This window comes from Hydra vulgaris, chromosome 08 (genome assembly GCF_038396675.1).
Source record: "Hydra vulgaris chromosome 08, alternate assembly HydraT2T_AEP".
Taxonomy (NCBI): Eukaryota; Metazoa; Cnidaria; class Hydrozoa; order Anthoathecata; family Hydridae; genus Hydra; species Hydra vulgaris.
Genome location: NC_088927.1, coordinates 57708995 through 57732205, shown reverse-complemented (window position 1 = coordinate 57732205; position 23211 = coordinate 57708995). Strand labels below are relative to the sequence as shown.

Below are 23211 nucleotides of genomic sequence, written 5' to 3'. Positions count from 1 at the left end.
ACCCTCAGGGAGGTCAGGAAAATTAAAATATTTTTATAACTTTTTTTGGAATTGTCTTGTATATCAACGTAGAATGGGAAAATAAAGTGGCAAAGTTACAGTTTTTCCGACTCCTAAAAACGAACCTGCCTACTGAGCATGTGCAAAGTTATTATACATTAAGCTAGCTTATATAATCAATCAATTTGATCTCTATATTTTTCATTAGTTCTCTCACAATCTATACAATATTTGTACAAAAGTATTATTTAAAAAAAATATTTTTAAAGACAAAACATAAATTTGTAAAATTAACCCAGCATTAACAAGTATTATTGAAACTTTGTATAATTAAGGGATTATTCTATTCAATAGTCAATTTGTCATATTTTAGAAATTTTATGTATTTAAGCGTGCGCACATTTATGTATACTAGCAGAAAGCAACCCGTAATACGGGTTACGGTCGGTCTGTAAATTTATAGTATCTGTTTTCCACAATTTAAAGTTGCGATACCTTAACTAATACCCTGTAAGAAAAACTCCTTCAAATTAAAAAATTAAACTATCTGTAAAATTAAAATAAATTAATTTACCAATTATTTAACGTTATTTGAGTAATTTACAACGGACATAGGTCACATGTTTCTTTAAAAAAGGAAATTGTCTTTAAAACGATAAATGCACACAACTAAATAAATTTATTATAAATAACTAAGCAATTGAGTACAAATACGTTTCAAACAAAAAAAAGTCGATTTACAATCAAACATGTGTATTAGGGTGGAGCGATTTTCGTAGCAAAAAAAATAAGAGTTTAAAAACCAAAATTACTGAGACACAAATCAATGTCTATTAATTATAAGATAAAAGTAAAAAAATGTTTTTTGATTTTGATGAGATCTTGAGGGTCCTCTTTGGAATTTAAGTTCTTGACAGGTCCTAATAATTTTGAATTTTTTTTTTCTAAACCATTATCAACCTTGGACTCGAAAAAAGCAGAAAAAAATGCTTGTTTCATAAATAATAATTTTATTAGAAAAATTTTTTAGTAAAAAAAATACTTGCAAAAATATACCTTAAAACCCCCGTTTTGTTGAGGACGGGGGTTTTTAATGAAAAAAACAACTCTACTTTTTTAATTTTAATTTTTTAATAAAAACAAATATTATTTTCAAAATCAGTATATTATTTTGCTTCTTTTAAGTATCAAGTTGATATAGTTTAGAAAAAAAAAAATTTAAACAATATTAGGACCCATCGAAAATATAGAATTTAAAGGGGAACCTCAAGAACTCATCTAAACTATAAAAAAAAGAGTAAGGTTCTTTTTTCACCAAAAGATATTGATTTGCTGCTCAGGCAAATCAAATTTCAAAAATTTTCAAAATCGCTCTACCCTAATGTGTATTACAAATTGTAAAAAATATGTAAACTTTGATCTTTTATATTGCATTAATGCGTCATATGACAAACCTAAAATAAAAATTGTAACAGATAAGTAGACATAAAAGAAAAAAAAAACAAACAAACTGGAAAACAATTTACCTGCTTTTTGGTAGCCTGTTGTCATACTTAAACTGCTGTCATGATGCAACTTGTCGGTGTTGTTTTATGACGTTATTTCACGTTGGCTTTTAGTAAACTTTAGTTATATTTAAAAGACATTACAATAGATTTAAAATATTTTAATTAAAAAATAAAAAAAAAATGCTTCAAGGAGTCAAACTAAAAACATTAAAGATAAAAAATCAAATAGATATAAATAAATTGCATTTATATAGCTAAATAGTCTTGGCTTATAGTAAATTTTAAAAGCAGTGTTTTCAATAAATTAAACTACCAATTAATTATTTTTAACAAATAGAATGTAGCATCCTATTATGATGATTGGGTAGTGAATCAATTTAACTATATTTAAGTTTAATTGGTGAAAAACAAATAAAATTTCAATTAAAAAAGACAAATACAAACAATAGTATATTATAAAAAATAAAAAATTACAAATTAAAAAAAAAATTACAAAATTAAAAAATATAAAAAAAAGTCACCGAAGAAAAAACAGCAACAAAAAAGTTATAAATATCTTCACTGATAGAAGACATTTACAACCTTTTGGTTGCTGTTTTTTCTTCGGTGTCTCCCAACACCCCGGTATGGATGACCCCTCTATTTGAAGGATGGCTCATCCATACCGCCATTACTTTGCCACTTATTGAAGGACCTCTCCGAGAGAGGCAGGGAGCAATATCTTTTGTATTCCTCAAATGTTAACGACTCTAAAATTACAAATAGAAGGATATAATAAAATTTAAAAATATTTACAATTTTTTTTAATCAAAATATAAAGCATAACCTCACCATTTTCACAGGATGAAGAGGATGCTAAAAATAAATTAAAAAAAAGTAAATTAAAAAAAGTTAAACTTGTGAGAAATTTAATTTTAATAAAAATATGAGTAAAATGCAAACAGTTTAAAAATGTCATATTTATATTAAATAATTCTTTCACCTATTGCACATATTTCTCCGTAAAAAATATATAAAATTTAAAACACAGCCCTACCAGTTATGCTTCTACCAGACACTAAAGATAAAAAATATACCTCAGAATAATTGATAGAATTATATTTACATATAAATAAATATTTAACTATAATTTTTTTTTACCTATTCCCCTCATTTCTTCCATGAAGTTGTCTAAAGTAAGATAAAAGATAACTGAAGCTAAAACTAATTAAAACTAAACTAAAATTAACTATAAACTAAACCAAAACTAAAAAAAACTTAAAATTTTAATATCTGTACCTCAGAAGACAAAGGTCGGTTATCCAGTTTTTTGTGAAAATGAGTTATGTATGAGACCTTTTTAATTTCTTCAGTATCTACATAGGTATAAAGACTGTTTTCCTGCAACAATGTGAAACAAAGTTTGGTCAATATAAAGGGTCTGGTGTCCCCACAATGTTCAAAGGAAAAACGTCTGTAGTTCAGAAATGACTTTTCACTTTTTTTATTTAACTTTTTATTTTTGTCAAAATTATATTTCATGTGCCTCAAGACAAATTAAATAAGACAAATTAAATAAAACATAAATTTAACCATCAAGAATAAAAAAGCCAATAAAGACTAATTATTTTACTATTTACTCTCTCCTGGACAATTTCTAAAATGTGACAACTGACTTGGACTACTGAGTGTACAGATATAAATGCTTTATTTAACTATACTAATCACATAATTTATACTTAGTTTTTTTTCCAACTCTCCTAAAAGAAAAAAAAAAATAAAGCTTTAGTACTTGAAGTGTTAAAATTCCAGTTACAGTACAAATAAACAAATTCCTATTAACAATTATTTTAATAGCAAAAACACTGACTTATTTCAGTCTTCAATTCTGTGTCTAAACAATAAAAGCACTTAAATGTATAGACGTTAAAATATCTACTTAACTTTTTAAAAATAAATTCACCAAACTAATGTAACTTATACCTTTATTAGCTCTCTCTTGATCAACTAAAGAAAATAAATTTTAATTAAACTAACTTGAGGTAAAATAATAAGAAGCTGTCTTACTGAGAATTTTAAATTTCTTCTCTATTATTGACAATATAATTTTAAGTATTACCTTAGTTAAGCCCAAAAACTATAAGTTCTTGGGCTTATTGTATAAAAATATAAAAACCTACTGTTTTACTTTTAAGTCAACAACAATATTTTAAAAAACATTTTAGTTACTTTATAAAAAAATAAAAATCCTTTTAAATATACAACCTCTCTCTTCATTGTTGTCAACTAAACAGAAAAACAAACAAACAACTGATAGTAAATTTTTCCTTTGGTAGTAGGTTATTAAATAGATTAAATAGATCAAAGATCTATAATCTGCTCTAACAGTCTACAACACTATTATTAAACTATAACTATTTTCGACAACCTGGTGTAATTTAACATTGATATATTTTTTTTCAAATAACAAAAATTATTAAAGTACATTATATAAACATAGAACAAATGTAGTGATAGTGGATTTAATCCAAAAATAGAAAGAACCTTTAGAAAAAAGCTTACTGCTTTTAAATCTGCAAAAATTTCCAACTTACATTTTTTTATCTACATTTATCTATAATAAAATATGAACTAATGAGTTACCATTATTTAAAGTTGATCCAGAAACAACTAAAATAAATTATCAAATAAAAAGTTTATTTATATAATCTTGACGATAATGTTGAAATAAACAATATTTATTGCTTGAAAAGTTAAGTAACAAATGTAATTCAAGTATATTAAAATAAATGTACGAAGTTACCTGTTGTGGCTGGTGCAACTGAAGTTTTAACTAAATAAAGAAATATTAAATAAAAAAGCTATTTTATCTATCTTATCTATTTTATCTTGATGATTATGTTTAAATAAACAATATTTATTGATTCTTTTTAAAATAAATTAAAAAACATTACTATTTGCTGTAAAATAAAATAAAAGACATTACTACCACTTGCACCAACTGATGATGCTACCACACCTAAATGACAAAATTTATTAAAATATTTAAAACATATTCAATGCTTTAAAAGAATATTAAAAAGAAGTTTTTAAATCTACAAAATTTAAGTCCTTACTGAGTTCTACCTGTCTGTCTAAAAATAAAAATTGAGATAAAATTTTATACAATAAAATTGCTAATGCTACATTTGTACTCAAATAAAATCTAAATGATAAAACTTACTTAAGTCGCTGTCAGCTAGCCTGTCTAAAAAAAAAATTGTATTCTCATTAATCCTAATCTATAATCTATAAATAAACTCACTAATATAAACCATAAATAAACTTGAACTAATATAAATTATAAATAAACTACTATATACTATATAAACTAATATAAACTATAAATAAACTAATATAACTATGTTACTAATATGAACTATAAATAAACTACTATACACTATATACTTACTAAAAAGGCCTTCAGCTCCTTCTAACTGCTCTAAAATAATGAAACAATACTTGCTTAAAATGATCTAAAAAGACTGAAGACAAAACTGAAACACTTTACTAAAAAAGAAACATTGCACTAAAAAAAATTTTTTTACCAGTCATTTTAGTTTTAACTTCTTCTAAAAAAAAAAACAGAAAAATAAAAACAACGAACAACAAACAAATTTTAGTTTTTAAACAATGAACAACATCAGTTCCACTTGAAACTAAAAATTTATCAGCTCTAATCGGCTGGAAGACCTTGCTTGAAAGACCGCGTGGAGTAAAGAAACGCTTTTAGAAAAGCCTAGAAAGTTCTTTATTAAAAAAGAAAGTGAAACGACACTTACACTATTGAATTACAGTATTCATATTTAGAAGATTAGATAAATTACAGCATTCATGTTTAGATTGTACTAAAAAAACTATTTTACCAGACATTTTATTTCTAACTTCTTCTAAAAAATGAAAACAGGCTATAAAAATTAGAATAATAAAAACAACCAACAACAAACAAACGATTATTTAAATTTTTGTTTTAAACAATGAAGAACATCAACTCTTCTTGAGAATAAAAGTACATCATTTCAAATTCGCAAGCTGACTTAACTTGAAAGACCGCATGGAAAATGTAAACGCGCATAAAAAAGTCTAGAAACTTCCTAAAAACTAAGAAATAGTGTATTTTACAGAATACAGAACCGTAAATAACAATACGAACAATAGGCGAAACATTAGGCGTAACTATGCGCACTATTCATTACCGTATTAATATATAGATAAACTTACATGTTAACAATCTTTTTTTATTATTAATTTTAAATACATAAAATAAAATTCCAACTAAAAATAAATCTAATTAGTAAACTCAAACCTAATCTGTAAACTCAAAAATAATTCTAAAAATAATTCTGAAAAATAATTCTTCAAAAATAATTCTCAAAAAATAAATCTAATTAGTAAACTCAAATCTAATTAGTAAACTCAAACCAGTATCAGTTTGACTTGAAAAAATTTTGTTTTTATTTACCCTTCTAATTTATGCAAAACAAAAAATAATAAATAATAAAATGAATTGAGTTAACTAAAAAGGGATTCAGCTTCTTACAATTTTTCTGAAAAATAAAACAGTACTTGCTTAGAATGTTCTAAAAAAGAATTTAAGACAAAACTGAAACACTATACTAAAAAAAAAATTTACCAGTCGTTTTAGTACTATCTAAAGTGATAAAATCAATCATTATATTAAACCAAACACCGTTTAGCTTTTAAAAAGTAAAGTTAAATTTTTTTTAATTATTTTTTTTTAAGTTAATCTTTTAATTGCCACTGTAATTCCAATAACTGAACAAAAATTTTTAAAACTTTCACATTATAAATAAAACTCACATGGTTGCTAGTTTAGATTTAAGTTTCTTTTAATATTTTATTTTTCGTTCATTTATGTCATATTGAAACAACTGACAAATTATTCTTCTGTTGCTCAATATTTCAATTAAAAATTATTTTAAAAATTTTTTTAAAATTAATATCTTTTTTTTTTAAATTTAAACCTTGATTACTCCATTAAAATATTTTTTAAATAAAAGTTAAAACTTTTTAAAAAGACTGATTAGAAATCTCTTAAGAGTTGTTTAAATATTACCAAACAAAAAAGATTTTAGCTTAACCTAAATAACGTAGTTTTACGTAAATTTGTTCTTCGCATATGTGAAATGCACATTTTTGATCCTAACGGATGAACAGTAAAATTTGAGATTTTTTTTGAAACTTTGCAGTTGATCAATATTTTTTGATAAAATAAAAAAACAGCTCGTAGATTTATAATCAAATAATTTATTTTTGAAGTTGCAATAGACTTGTTTCACCGTTTCGTCTTACAAAATCAAGCTTTCTATACACCCCTCCACACATAGTCTGTACATCATTTACATCTACTTTCTTCAAACAATACTTGATCCGTTGTTTTAATTCATCAACTGAAGTAGCCTGCCAATTGTTCTTATTAGCCATTCCCTTCAAAATTGACCAAAAGGTCTCAACTGGACGAAGTTCAGGTACTACAGGAGGATTATCGGCTTTTTGTACGAAAGTGATGTTTTTTGAGATCAAGTAGCTTTTCACTGATTTAGCATAATGGGCCAAAGCCAAGTTAGGCTAAAATTACCCTCAGGATGATTTATTTTTAAGGCATCAGTCTTTTGATAATGCACTCTTTCAAATACACATTTTGTTTGACAGTATGGCCCAAAGGAACAAAATAGAATGTTGTGATGTCTCGAGGTGAAATTGCTAACCATACAAGCATTTTCTTTTCAAACTTTGCCTTGGACTTGTATTTCACACGACAAGAGACTGCTTTTGGATTGCTTGACCAATACCCAACGTTTGAGTTCTTATCAGACTGAGAAAATGTGAAGTATGATTCATCACCAATTATGAAATCACACCATGTATCTGTAAATGCTTGCTCTTGGGTGATTTTCTTTCAAAAAATGATCTACAACGACTTTTCTACCTTTCTTTAAATGCGAATCACAATACCTGTACACATGAGCAATCAAACTTTCATGCTTCATTTTGATGTAGATTACAAAATAGTAAGAATATTTTCATAAAACTTTGCCAGCAGCAGGCACAGAGAGTGGGCTCTAAATAGAAACAATAAATGAATCAGTGCACAAAAAAAAAATTCAAAAATAAAAACCGTTAAAAAAATCTCAAATTTTACTGTTCACCCATTAGTTAATGCTCAGTTTCTCCACACTCACCCTTTAGTTCTTCTGATCATGGTTTGATATCTCTAAAACTATTATCTCATTCTTATTCATCATCAGAATCCCCCTATGGTTGTATCTCTTATAACTACCTTAAAACTGACTGGGATTCTTTCTGTAATTTTTCTTTTTTGTGATGGCCCTTGGGTAGAAATCTTTTGTCTTCCTGCTGACAAATTTTGCTTCTTAAATGTATTCTTGGACTTCGGCTGGCATGGAGTTTTTTATTCCCTCTTGACCATTTCAACTCAAGCATCACTCTCCTTCATGGTTTTCCTCACACTGTGCTGCTGCAATTTCCAATCCTAACCATTACTTCCATATCCATCACCAAAACTAATATCCAGAAAACAGACATCTGTTTAATATATTGCTAGAAATCATTGTAAAAAGGTTTTGTCTAGTGCCAAAGCCTGCAATTCTCAGATCACAAAATCTTGTATTTCATCTCAAAAATTAGGCTCCCGAGACTTCTTGAGAATCTTTAATAGTGTCTATAATAAGAGAAAATCTGTTATTCCACCTCTCTTGTATGATTCAGATTTTGTTACCTCACCTAAAGACCAAGCTGAATTGTTTGCTAAGAACTTTTCATCAATCTCATTTCTTGATTCCACTAATGACATCCTACCTGATATAGCCGACAAACAGGTTGATCCATTGCTTGACATTCGTATCACTACAGCTTCTGTATCTAAAGTGGTTTCCTGCTTAGACTCTTCTACAGCTTATGGTCCGGGCAACATACATGTTATAGTTTTGTAGAAGTGTTCTCCATAGCTGTTGTCTATACTTTCAAAACTATTTAACAAGTGCTTAACAGAGTCTATTTTTCCAGTCTGCATCTATTATCCCTACGTTTAAAATGTCTGGAGAGATATCTGACTCGTCTAAGTACCATCTCATTAGTTTTCTTCCTATCATAAGTAAGGCTTTTGAGTCTTTATTTAACAAACACTTAATTTCTTATCTTGAGTCTATTAATTTACTTTCATTCTACTGCTTATTTGTTAGCAGTAATAATCAATTGGTTTTATTGTCCGTTATATGGACCTAGAGAGGTTAGGGCTATCGCTCTCAACATTTCTAAAGCTTTTGATAAGATTTGGTAAACTAGTCTACTCCATAACTTCTCTTCTTACAGTGTATCAGGTAACATCTTTAAGATTATTGAATCCTTCCTTACCAATCGTAGTATAAAAGTTGCCCTCAATGGACAGCACTTTTGATATCCTGTAACTCCAGAGGTTCCTCAAGGTTCAATCCTTGGCCCTATACTTTTTTAAATTTACATAAACAATCTCCCAGAAATTCTTACATCTAAAGTTTGCTGATGGTACTACCATTTATTCTTGTCTTGATAAGAACCCAACACTCTCTGGTTGCTTGGAGGGGACTTAGCTTGAAAAGGTTCTCACTTCTACTACAGCATGGGGCTCTTAGTGGCCGATGATGATAAAACTCAATTTTTTTTAGCAAATCGTTATTGCAGCAATCTGAATCTTCCTATATTTATGAAAGGTCATTTACTTGAGGCATCTACCCTTTGTCTTCTCTAACTTTAAATCTTTTTTGGAAACCATATAACAAATCAATTGCAAAATTAGCATCTAACATGCTAAGGTTGCATCTCTTTATCATGCTTGTCACTCTCCTACTATTTATAGAGACAAAGAATAAAACCTACCAGGTTTTATTCTTTGTCTCTATAAATCTCAAGTTCTTTCTTGTATGGAATACTGTTGCCATATCTGTAGCGGATCTTTAAATGATGCTCTTTCTCTTTTAGGCATTATGAACATATTTGGACCTGCTCTTGTAACCAAATACTCAACCATTGTCACATCATTATAATATTGCTTCTCTTTCTCTCACATCATTATAATATTGCTTCTCTTTCTCTTTTATATACTATTTTTAATACTACAATGGGTGCTGCTCTAAAGAGTCAGCGCCTCTTGTGCTATCTACTAAAATTTACTCTCATGTTACTCATCGTTTAATTAAGTGTCATCCTTATACTGTGAATTCCTAAGTGCTCCAAAAATCCTAGTTTGTCTAGTTTTTTTCCTGAAACTTCATTTTTTTGGAATTTCATCTTGTTTTCCTGATTCATACAATTTGCAACGTTTTAAGTTACATGTTAATCGCTATCTTGTTTATAAACCTCATCTTTTCTCCTCCATTGGTTGCTTTCGGCCTTGTTGCAAGTGAAGATGTTTATATATATATAATAATATATATATATATAATAATAATAATAATAATATATATATATATATATTATATATATATATATATATATATATATATATATATATATATATATATATATATATATATATATATATATATTATATATATATATATATATATATATATATATATATATATATATATATATATATATATATAGATAGATAGATAGATAGATAGATATAAGTATAAATATAGATGTAGATATTGATGTTAGAAGATTTATAAAAAGGTAGCAGGATGGTTTATAGTTTATTAAAAGGTGACCAGATGACATCCTGCCTTGCTTCAAGCACTATATACCTTATAATGATAAGAAATATATATATTAATGTGTATATATATATATATATATATATATATATATATATATATATATATATATATATAATATATATATATATATATATATAATATATATATATATATATATATATATATATATATATATATATATATATATATATATATATATATATATATATATATATATATATATATATATATGTATATAAATTATTGACCTTAAAATATTAATTTCTTATAAAGGTATTTTGAAGAAAAAGGAGGTATGGATGATAAAGCTATTGCACTGTATCACAGGGTTTGTAGTCTATTTCTTTTTCTTTCTTTTTTTTTTTACATATTTACTTTTTAAAGGATGAGGGAGGCACTTTTTTAAATTATTGTAACCCTCTCTCAACCTTAAACTCTTGTTACACAATAAACAAACAAGTCTGCTGCAGTGAGAATTGTTTTGAGCCCTTTCTTCTAGGTATTTGGCAGACTAGAACTCTGTACCTCCTTTATGATGGAAGCATTCTACTAATGTGCTACTATTTGAATAAGTTAAGTTTTGAAATACTAACTGCACTATAGTTTTATATTTAGACTTTGCACTAATATGACCATGGTGAGTACAACCAAAGTATTTATAGCTCTAAGAAATATCAATACAAATATAGTTTTACAACCAAAGTATCTATATCACTAAAAATTTCAATATAAATATAGTAAATAAAACCAAAATATGTATTTATATTTCAATATAAATGTAGTAAGTACAACCAAAGTATCTATAGCTCTAAGAGATATTAATTCAAAAAACTTTTATGTTTACAACAAAAAGTTAAAAATATTCTCTGATCCTTTCAAGGACTTCATTTAAACAATGATGGAAACATTTTTTTTTAAATAATGAAGATTTTTTATTATTAAGATTTTTAATTTTATTAAGGTGTTATTCTTAACATATATTTTATCATCAACTTCATCTTTAGAATTATCAACTTCATCCTTAGGATTATCATCTTCATCTTTAGGATTATCATCTTCATCTTTAGGATTATCATCTTAATAATTGTCATTATCATCAACAAAACTGAAAATCAAAACAAATAAATTTAAATGAATTACAATTTTGTAAAAGTTGTATGAAATATCTATGTAATAAAATCTAAATTGCATCCTAGCAACTCAGCAATTAAGAATATAAATTTTAATTTAAGTTATTACTCAAATAATTAACATGCATAAAGGAAGACCTTGCAATAAATATATAGACAGATACAAACTTTCATTATCTATAATTCTTGAATTCATTCTTTCAATAATAAAATAGTAAAATTATTCAATTCAAACAACAAAAGCCAAAAGAACTTTTTTTTGACAAAAAGCTTTTGTCAATAAATCCATTAAAAAATAGATAAGACAAAATAATAATAGTTTAACTGCACTTATGATTAACTTGACAATTTTGATGGTAAATGCAAGTACATACTTTATGCTTACCCTATATGTATCTTATGTATTATTTTTATTTTATACGTGTTTAAAAAAAAACAAATGCTTTTGCATGTGAGATCTTTTTTTTAACATTTTTTGTTTTTTTTGTTTTTCACATTTCATTGTTGGACTTGTAATAATTCATTATTTATAACGAGAAATTTTTAAATTTCACAGGATGTATTTTATGAAGACTTGCATTTTAGGAGGACTTTTCATAAAAGTTAAAGAAGAATCAAGATTTTCTTTTGAAATTTCAGCAGTAGCAAGTTCATTATCTTTATTTTCATAATTTCAGTTGCTAGCCAGTTCTTCTGATCCATCATCTCTTAGATACGATCTATTTAATCTTACATAAATTACAATATTTTTACAATATCAATTACATATCCTCAGATATAATAATATCAATGCTTTTCAATTCACCATAAAAATTTCAATGCAAATAAATCAGATTTAAAATAGAAAATCCCTACATTTTTTTTTTTTTTTTCGCACTTTTGTTGTTTTGAGCTTGTCACATATAAAACCATAGAAAAAATTCTGAATTACATTTATATGAATCTCATTACATACTTTTTTATGTACAAGACTTAAAAAAAGTTTAATCATTTTGAAATTGAATTTTGATATAGAAGCTTAAATTTTTTATGGATTTTTAATTGTTTTTGAATTCTACTTTTCCATAAAAACCTTGATTAAAAGCAGAAAAAATGACTTAATAAATTGAAAACAATTAAAAGTGTGGAACTGGTAATGAAGTTGTATAAATGAACAATAAAAATGAGCCATGAACAATGAAGTACTTTTAGAGAATAAAGATAGTTTTAAGTCAACCTTTATGATAAAAAACTTCTTTTTATCCATTTGTTCAACAATAAAACTGAAAAAGTTACAAGCTCATTCACAATTTTACGTTGTCTTCCTTCTAGATAAACTAATAATAATCATTAGAGTGACACCTTAATTACATAACTAGTCATTAGAGTGACACCTTAATTACATAACTAGTCATTAGAATGACACCTTAATTACATAACTAGTCATTAGAGTGACACCTTAATTACATAACTAGTCATTAGGGTGACACCTTAATTACATAATTAGTCATTATATTGACACATTAAATACATAACTAGTCATTAGAATGACACCTTAATTACATAACTAGTCATTAGAATGACACCCTAATTACATAACTAGTCATTAGAGTGACACCTTAATTACATAAAAAATGAAAGAACAAAAAGTGATAAAAGAGATTTAAAAAAAAATGAAAAGAACAACAATAAAAAATGAAAAGAACAACAACAGTATTTAAAATGACAAGACTAATAACAAAAAAAAGAAAATGAGTGGATGAGATGATATGAGAGATAATGAATGAATGAGAAAACACAATGTTTAATGAGATATGATCATAAGGATGGTAAAATATAAAAATAAAACAAATGGATATATTTAAATATTAAGATGAAATATCATTTGAATTATAGCAACAAATGTAATAAGCAACAACATTACAAAAATTAAAAAATAATAAAAAGTACACAACAGTAATACAAAAATAATTCATAATAACATTAATAATGCAATAAATTTTGCAAGAATGTTAACTTCTCAACTTTTTGTTGTAGATCGGGTTGAAATTATTAAATTAATAGTTTGCCACTGTCAATACTTTCATAATTTCAATCAATGTAAACATTAAACCATCATTTATATATGTGAATATTTGAAATGTTACAACTTACAAAAACAATAAAGTACAAAAAAAACTTTATTCTTTTAATAAGCTATTACTAAGGAAAAATTTATAATTTCCTAAACGTTAAAAAATAGAAAAACGTGTTTTTTTAAATCCTGAAACAATAAACATTTTAAACAAAAATCAGTTTTTTTTTCAAAATCTTAAAAAAGTAGAAAGCTGTTTTGTAAAAAAGCTAAAACACCAAACAGTTGTTTTTTCATATTTTCAGAAATCCTATTTGCCCTCTCTAACCTCTCTATATTTACCCTCACTTATCTCCCTCTATTTAACCTCTTTTACCTAGCTCTATTTACCCATTCTTATCTCCCTCTGTTAACCCTCTCTTACTTCCCTCTATTTAACCTCTTTTACCTCCTTCTATTTACCCTCTCTTAAATCCCTCTGTTAACCCTCTTGTACTTCCCTCTATTTACTCTCTCTTACTTCCCTCTATTTACCCTCTCTTACCTCCCACTATTAAACCTTTCATACCTCTCAGGAATGTTTGGTACCAAGAAAATTTGAGTGTCATGTTTAATGAGATTAAACTTGAATATGTCCAAGATTACTTAAAAATGTGTCACTGAGTATCAAAAACCAATTTTAAAACACCTACTGACATTTTTAGTAAAACAATGAAATTCAGCTGTTGCCAATAATATTTATAAGAAATTATAATATAGAAGTTTTAGCTTGTATGATTTACATTTTTATTTATTTAATATTGTGTTTTTAATTTACTCTGATTCAGGGAGGGAGTGTTTCAAAAGCTATTGATCTTGCCTTCAGTTCAAAGCAGTTTGGTGCTTTGCAGTTAATATCAGATGATCTTGATGAGAATGTTGATCCACAAGTACTACATAAATGTGCAGATTTTTTCATAGAAAATGATCAGTTTGACAAAGCAGTCAACCTTCTTATTGCTTCAAAAAAGGTGAAAATGTAGATTTTTTAGAAAATTAAAAATTTTATTTGAGTTATTTTTTATTTCATAATTTACTTTTATTTAGTTTGAAAACGTACTTTGAATGTGCCTTGATCATGATATCCAAATAACAGAAGAAATTGCAGAAAAAATGACTTTTCCCAAAGAACACTCTGATGCAAAATATCGTTTATATTTACTTGAAAAAATTGGAGAATGTGCATACAAATAAGGTTCTTTTCACCTTGCCACAAAAAAATTTACTCAGGCCGTAAACAAGATGAAGGTTACTGCGTCAAATTTTTATTATTTTAACATTATCCTGGTTTTGGTTTTGTTATATGTTTATAATTTATTTTTTAGGCTATGAAGTCATTATTAAAATCAGGAGATACAGAAAAGATAGTGTTTTTTGCTGGTGTATCAAGACAAAAAGAAATATATGTAATGGCTGCAAACTATTTGCAGTCTTTAGATTGGAAGAAAGATCCAGAAAACTTAAAAATATCATTAGTTTTTATACTAAAAGATGTGCTCTTGAATCATTATCAACATTTTATGAGTCTTGCGCTTAGGTTTGTTTTTTTACTCTACAAAGAGAATTAAGGAAGAGTGGGGTGAGAATGTTTCCATGTTGTGTTTTTTTCCATAAAGTACCATAAAATTTGTGTTGAATTTATAGGGTTGGAGTGAACTTAGAAAAAAAAATTCATAATATATCATACCAATATGCATAATTTATTTATGCTAAGCAAAATGAAATATTTTAAAAGTCACTTTACTTTTCTTATATTGTTTTAATTATAAATTAGTTTTTTTCTATAATAAAAAAACATGAACATTAAATAAATATTGAAATCTTATAAACATAAAAAAGTAATGTCTTTTCAGTTTTTGCTTTTTAACATAAAAAAATTTATTATAAAAATAAAAATAGAGTAAATTTAAACAGGGATGAATTTGGACAGCTTCCCATTTCATTCCATTGTCCCTGAAATTTTAGGATTTGATACCAAGGAAACATCCAATAAAAACCTTTGTAAGGTTAATTACATATTCCAGTAAATATCTGTATCAAGTGGTTTTAAAATCCTATACATAGGATTTTTTACATTTTTCACATGTAAGATTGTTTTACATTTTATCATTTTACATTTACACACAATCTAATAATAAAAGTAGAAATAAATAAAGTAGGAAAAATACTTGAAATAAATAAAAATCAAACAGAAAGAATATTTTTACTCATTTCAAGTATTTTTTCTACTTCTACGGTTAGATTTTGTGTAAAATGAAATATAAAACAATTTTTGGATAAAAGTTTAGGAAATAATAACAACCACACTAGAGTGTTTAATTAACGGTTTGTTTTAAGAGGTTGTTCAACATGGCCATTTTTCACGAGGCTCCTAGTTAATTAATTATTTTTTTTATTTAATTATGTGATAAAATTTCATTATTATAAAGCTCTGCACTGTGACCGCCAGGTTCAGAGTCTCCCCGCACCCAATTCTTTTTTTGTTATTAAGAAATAAAACAGTAGTTAAATTAAGTAAGGGTATTGAGAACCTCCATAGAAATAGTTAAAATAAAAATTTTACACAATTTGACTTTTGATTAAAAGGGGTGGGGCGGTACATGGGTAATATTATTGAAGTTCATGTGTTTCACATAATTTTAGGAAAAAATAAAATTTATCAGATGCCTAAACCTATATTTACTCTATAATTGTGTATACTTATATTATAAATGTATTAAAAAGTGTTTGATCATATATTCTCTAGCAGATAACATAGCAAAAAAATTGATATAAAAAACTAACAAAATATAATAAATCGATTTAATGTGAACAAATATCTAGACTAAGCTTTAGAATTACATAAATAGTATTAAATTTTATCAATACTTAATCTTACATGCTATTAAAATACTTAAGAAGCAACACTTTTTGACACTATTGTCAAAATAGTGTTGCTCAATCAAGAGAACCAAGAATTCATTTTACTCCACAATCCAAAAGACTCTGTCCTTCACACCACAAACAACTATATTTTCCAGCATGGTTTGTAATGCCAAACATTGAGTTGGCACACTTTAAATCAAATGCATAGGAATCTTAATATTTTGAAGATTAAGAGGATCAACTAATTTCTTGAGATATCTATTGTGTTCAGAAATTCCTTCTACAATAGCAACAATAAAACAGCGCTTCACTCCAGCATCATCAAGGTTGCTAGTTTTATCATGTGGATTAAAAACATTCATTGTGAATTTAAAAAACCTTGACCAGAATCCTCAGCAACCCTTATAATTGTTGAAAGAGGGTCAATATTTCTTTCGGTGATTATAACATGAATAAATTCATCAATATGCTTTATATAAACCATTGATTTATTAACTATATCACCAACTTCAAAAAATTCTTCTTCTTTACATAAAAAATGTTCATTCATTTCAGCTTTTAAAGTCTCTAATTTTTTAAATATATTTCCTTCGATACTACTTTGAAACCCAAGATTCTTTCATATGGAACACATTTTTTTGGTTTGTCACTGGGATAGTTCTAAACATTTTACAAGCTTCATAATTGTTCCAAAATACACTTGATTTAATCTTACAGGATTACTTTTTTTGTCTGTAGTCCCAGCTACAATACTCAATGATTTCCCATGAGTAGCAATTGTAAATTTTTCACCTCTAAAAATATTTTCATTTTACATTTTAGTTCTTATGTTACTTGAAGCAACAGGTTCTGTACTTGTTGATCCCATCTCGACAAAGGTGAATAATTCCCGGCTTAACAATTCCACAACATATAAAACACATCCTTTCATTTTTATCTTTACTTAACTCAGAAGTAATAATTTTGTTATCTATTGATATTTCTAAAACATCTGAAGTTCTTCTGATAACTTGATGGTTTATCTAAACAAAAAAATTATTTCTCAATTCAGAATAATTTACTTTTTATGGTGTAGAGCAAAACTGAATTTCAATGACCTTGTAAATTAAAAAAGACTACTTAAATCCATTATTCTATTTATATAAAACTGTACAAACTAGTAATATAAATAGTATAACACATTATTTAGATAGCATTTTATATGCTAAAATAAGCTGTCTAAATAACTTTTCTTTCAAATTTATGGAGGTTCATTGAGACACAGTTCTTTCTTTTTACAAAATTAATAAAAACAAAACAAATTTAAGTTATTTAACACTTAGTCATAAATATAATTTTTAATTCAGTTTAATAACTAATCTGAAAAATTTCGTTTAGCCACTTATTAAGGTATTTTTTATCATTTTTTTCTAAACACTGAAGGTTTTTATAACAATTGCTACAAATTTTTTTTTTTTTTTTTTTTTTTTGTTATTCACCTCCTCAAGGCCAAGAAGGCCACTACAGATGAGGAGGCTACTTGATAGTGGTTATAACCCTCTCTCAACTCTATAACTCCGAAACACGAATCTCGACGAACAAGGCCGCTGCGCGGAGAAACAAGTTGAGCGCGGTACTACCAGGGACGAGGTAGGGATCGAACTCGGAACCTCTTGCTTATGAAGCGAGCGCTTTACCACTACTCCACTACCGCATAACTTTAGGATGGTTAAACTCTAATCAAAGCTGTCCCAAATAAAAGTTTTTATTTTTACTTCAATAGCTTTGGTTATTTTATGAAGCTTTGATGACTTTTTACCAAAAGTTTTAAAACAAACAGCACATATATTGCTGACTTCCATTTTATCATTATGTCGTTGTGCACCAGAGAATGTTTAAAAACAAAAACCGCCGACGAATGAAAGTTATTTTTTTGAAAATGGCGAATAATTAATATAACTTAAAAGTATTAATTTTATTTTTTGATTTTATACATTTTCCAATTAACTGGAGGTTTTAAGTAATCAATTATTTATTGTTCTATATGTAACTAAGTTTCTTCAACTTGTTTCTCCAAGCGGCGCCCTTGTTCGTCAAGTTTCGTGTTTCGGAGTTATAGGGTTGAGAGAGGGTTATGACCACAATTAAGTAGCCTCCTCGTCTGTAGTGGCCTTCTGGGCCTTGGGCAGGTGAATAACAAAGAAAAAAAAAAAAAAAGTATATATAAATTAAAATCTGATGTGGGGAGATTTTAAACCAGACGGTTACTGTGGTTGACAGTGTCTGGGGAGACATAATTGAAAAAAAAACTTCAAGAATGTTATCCATTAGCCATTGCTTGAGTTTCCTGGTAGCAAGTTTTTGTTTGAAGCTATTCCATCCATGGAGCTTCATTTGCTACTTGGGGTAGTGAATCATTTTGTCAAATAACAAAACATCACTGCATATTCCAATTCGACCTTATTATGGAGGGCATTTCAATAGTAATGATTGTATAAAGCTTTTTAGAGAGTTGTATAAAAAAGATGTTATCTTCCTGTCTCAGCCACACAAAAAGTACATGTTATTTTCCATCATGTACCACAATTAAAAAAAAAATTATCATTGGTTCATTTAGTAAACAACAACTCTATTCAATGTCAAGACACACTGGGTGAGATACAAAAGACATACTTCTCATCCTGATTTTTCAAAAAATCAGGGACAATAAGTGGAAAATAGCCTCATTAAAAAATATGTAGTTCCCTAAAAAATTTCTTGAATTAGACACTGACAGGTAGATATTACCGTCTAAACTTTTATCTAAAAAAAATAATTTAGTAAAAGTCTTTAAAAACTTAAATATCTCTCACAGATAGTAATTTAAGATTTAAAAACTATATAAATAAAAATAAAAGCCGGCAATACATGAGTATTTTCTATTAGTGATGTTTTTGAAGTTGAGGAAACTTGTTGAATTTTCATATATGGTATTTCATGCTGTAGTGGTAGAGCGCTTGCCTCATAAGCAAGAAATTTCGAGTTTGATCCTCATCACTTCCCTGGTAGTACCACGCTTAACTTGTTTCTCCACGTGGCCTTTTTTGTCAAGGTTTGTGCTTGGAAGTTATAGAGTTGGAGAGGGTTGTAACCACAACTAAAGTAGCCACCCTGACTGTAGCGGCCTTCTAGGCCTTGAGGAGGTGAATTAACATAAAAAAGTATATACATATATTCACAAATAATTTGAAAAAAAAAAATTAACTCATCTAAAATTCAAAAGCACAATAATATTATTTAGTGGACAGAAATTTATCACTAATAAATTTTTACGTTTAAATTTTCTCTTGAGATATTCCCATGTCCTCATCTAATGTCTCATCTAACCTTTTTGATTTTTTAATAACTATTTTTATATAAATGTATTATTATTCAGGTTGAGATAGACGAGTTTGAGAATTATGAAAAAGTGTTTGGTGCACTTACTGAAGCTTACAAGTGTCTTTTAAAAGCTAAACCAAAAAATGTTACAGTTCAAGAAGAAAAACTTGCATTAATCAAAACAAAATTAACTCATGAAAAAATATATACATGCGAGAAAGTGAGTTTTTTCAGCGTTATTATTATTATTATATATATATATATATATATATATATATATATATATATATATATATATATATATATATATATATATATATAATTTGGTTGTGTTGTCAAAACTAAAAAATTGCGTATTTTAGAGAGTATTCGAGCAATCCTGATGAAAGTGTCAGCTCTTGTGAATTGCTTTTAGAAGATCCGGATGTTAATGTAGCAGTACAAGTTAAACATATTTACGCTTTCTTAATAGAGCATTACATTAATGTTCGTAACTATAAAAAAGTAAAAATATTATTTTATTAAGTGTTTTTTGTAGTTAATTTTATATTGCATTGTTTTGTAGAAGTTGTGATGTTCTTAATGTTGTAGGTGACGGTGTTAGTGTTATTGTCATTATTCTAGATTATTTTTTGTAATTTGTTAATAATATTATTGCCATACACATCATAATATTTCTTTCATTAAACTTCTAAAGTATTTATTAGGCATATCATTTAATGGAAGATTTTCGCAAGTGCTGTCCTTCCGTAAAACTCGAAAAAGTTATTTCTAAAGGGCATATTCAAGAAGTATATACAGAACTTAGAATTGCATTAAAATCAACTAAAGACAAAGAAATAGATAAAGAGCCAGAAGAAGAGATAGATGAAGAGGATGGATACATTTAGTTATAAAAACGTTTTTTTTAGGATTAAGTACATTGAGGGTTTGATTTTCTTTTCTCATAAAAATAAAAGAAATTCAAATCCTCAATAGTTTTAGTTACGTTGATAAGCGCCCATACACGCCCTCGTACTTACACACAGCTTTACAAATTAAAAAAACTATAATTTATTTGTAAATTTTGTTGTAAATAAGAATATTCAGTAAAGATTTTTAAAACATTCAAAATATATAATATAGAAATACCAAGAAGCTTTTTTATACTTCACTGTCTCCTTATTTGGTTTGTGTCTGAAGTCAATTTAAATAAGCTTAATCGAATAGATTTAAATATGTTAAATTGACGTTATAAATTCAAAAAAAAGTTCTTGCTTTTGATGCAATATTCCAAATATTTTGAATAAGGTACGGTCTTACGTCCATAACATTATTTTAAATTTACATTCCGGGATTCCCGATGTGTATCAATGTACTTAAGGACATATTTATAAAATAAGTTATTCTTAAGGGGTATAAAAAATCGAAAAGTAAAATTTCTATTTTACCAGGTTCCAAACAAAATATTTCAAATCAACGATCATTATTGCTTCTCCTATAAGAGGAGCTATTTTGATAAGGATCGTTGAAAAATTCTTTTCAAAATCTCTTATAATAGGAGCTATTTCAATAAGAATCGTTTGAAAAAAAAAATCGGAATATTTTGGAACCTGGTAAAATAAAAACTTTACTTTTTTAATTCCTTTAAAAGTTGTATATTATATTGTTAAAAATTGCGTATTTTTAACAGCGAAATATTACTTAAGTTTTTAATTGCGGAATATATCTTAAGCTTAAAATTAGGGAATGCAAATTTCGACGAAAATAAAAAAATCGGAATTCGGAATTAGAAATTAAACTTTTTCGAAATTCGGTCTAATTCTGAAAATATTTTAAATTTTTTTATGTCTATAAAATAAAATAAAAAATAACTTATTTGTGATAATTCATTGTTATTTATTGCATAAAAAAACTCTCTTTAAAAATAAAAATGAAATATAAAGTCATGCCAAATTCAATTAATACAGAAACATTCTAATATGGTGTATCATTTAATAATAACAAATATAGAATTATTGTTTTATTTGCCTAAAATATGCCTTGAGGAAGCAGAGATCACTTAAAGCTGCGAGTCCGAGTCTCGTTCGAACTTTTGTACAAAAGTTACCAGCAATTGAGAAGGCTCACTCAGATTCCACGCTCGATGACGGAATCAAAATCAAATGTGAGTAGACGGACTCTAATATTTTGCCACGAACGCCGTTCTCTTCAAAGAACTTCATTTTAGATTTAATTTTTGAAATTAGGCTCCTATTTATTATTTGTTGAGTTGAACGTTATGTTAGACGTAAATTCAATCGAATTTTGTTCTCTAACTTTTGCATTAATGTTAAGGGCTTAGTTTGTTCTTCCAACATCACTTCTATCACATCGTCAGCTTCTGACTGCTCGTCTGAGAAAGTTTCCATGTCAGTGTTAAATATCAATCTTTGTACAAAGTTTTCAATAACTTTGTTTATTGTTTTTTACAATGGTCTAGTGAAAGATGCATGAATATCACTTTTTCCGCAATTGTGTAAATACTGAAGAGTTCCAGACATATTAGTTCGTCTTTGGCTTATTCAGTCTTCTGATTTCTGATTTTAATTATTCAGTCTGATTTATTATTCAGTCTGATTTATTATTCAGTCTGATTTATTATTCAGTCTGATTTATTATTCAGTCTGATTTATTATTCAGTCTGATTTATTATTCAGTCTGATTTATTATTCAGTCTGATTTATTATTCAGTCTGATTTATTATTCAGTCTGATTTATTATTCAGTCTGATTTATTATTCAGTCTGATTTATTATTCAGTCTGATTTATTATTCAGTCTGATTTATTATTCAGTCTTCTGATTTTAATTTTAATGAAAGTTCATCAGATCCAAAACTCTCAAACATAAAAGAAAATCCTGCATCAGCAGAAAGCATATTTGCATCTTCTCGACAAAGGGCTTCAACAGTAAGCTTCACTGGGAGAAGTGCAGAGATAATGTTTTTAATCGACAAAATTTCAGCATCTAGAATAACGATATCAGATGAAATGTCAACCAATGCTTTTCTAACACAGCTTTTTAGCTTGTTAAACCTTTCAAGCATTTTGACTAAGCTATTCCATTTAGTTCTAGTGTCAATAATAAGTTTCAACTGTTTTCCAAATTCTTGTTTCACGTATACTTGAAGAATATCATATGATGTTCTCGTAAAACGAAATTTCTTTACAATCGAGCGAACCTTTTTAATGAGAAAACTAAATCCAAATTCTTCAGTCTCAACAAGCTCAGCTTCATTATCAGCTTCATTACAGCTGCCCCATCAGTAGTTATAGACGTAATATCTTTATCAATATTTAGATGTTGTCTTGCAATGTGGTTTTCTTAGCCGCAATGCATTTCTCTACAGGAAAACGTCCTTCAACAGGTACTAAACCTAAATTCCAAAACTGTTTCTTGCCATGGACATTCACATTTAAATAACATCGGTTTCTTGAAGATGTCTATTCATCTATAGTAAAGCAAAATCTTGTTCCATCTTCTTTTAAATTTATAAAAT

The 23211-nt window shown here is 27.0% G+C and overlaps 1 protein-coding gene across 2 annotated transcripts in view; it reads left to right on the top strand.

Moving 5' to 3' along the window:
- Positions 1 to 20821, top strand: part of LOC136084010 (intraflagellar transport protein 140 homolog) — a 32854-nt gene extending 12033 nt beyond the window's left edge. For both annotated transcript variants that reach the window (XM_065804004.1, XM_065804003.1), the window contains exons 3-9: positions 10541 to 10595; positions 14278 to 14460; positions 14537 to 14737; positions 14815 to 15026; positions 19749 to 19913; positions 20056 to 20197; positions 20401 to 20821. In XM_065804004.1, coding sequence (XP_065660076.1) covers positions 10541 to 10595; positions 14278 to 14344 — 122 coding nt within the window. In that variant the 3' untranslated portion in view covers positions 14345 to 14460; positions 14537 to 14737; positions 14815 to 15026; ... (1 more) ...; positions 20056 to 20197; positions 20401 to 20821. The remainder of the gene's footprint in view (positions 1 to 10540; positions 10596 to 14277; positions 14461 to 14536; positions 14738 to 14814; positions 15027 to 19748; positions 19914 to 20055; positions 20198 to 20400) is intronic.
- Positions 20822 to 23211: the final 2390 nt, after the last annotated feature.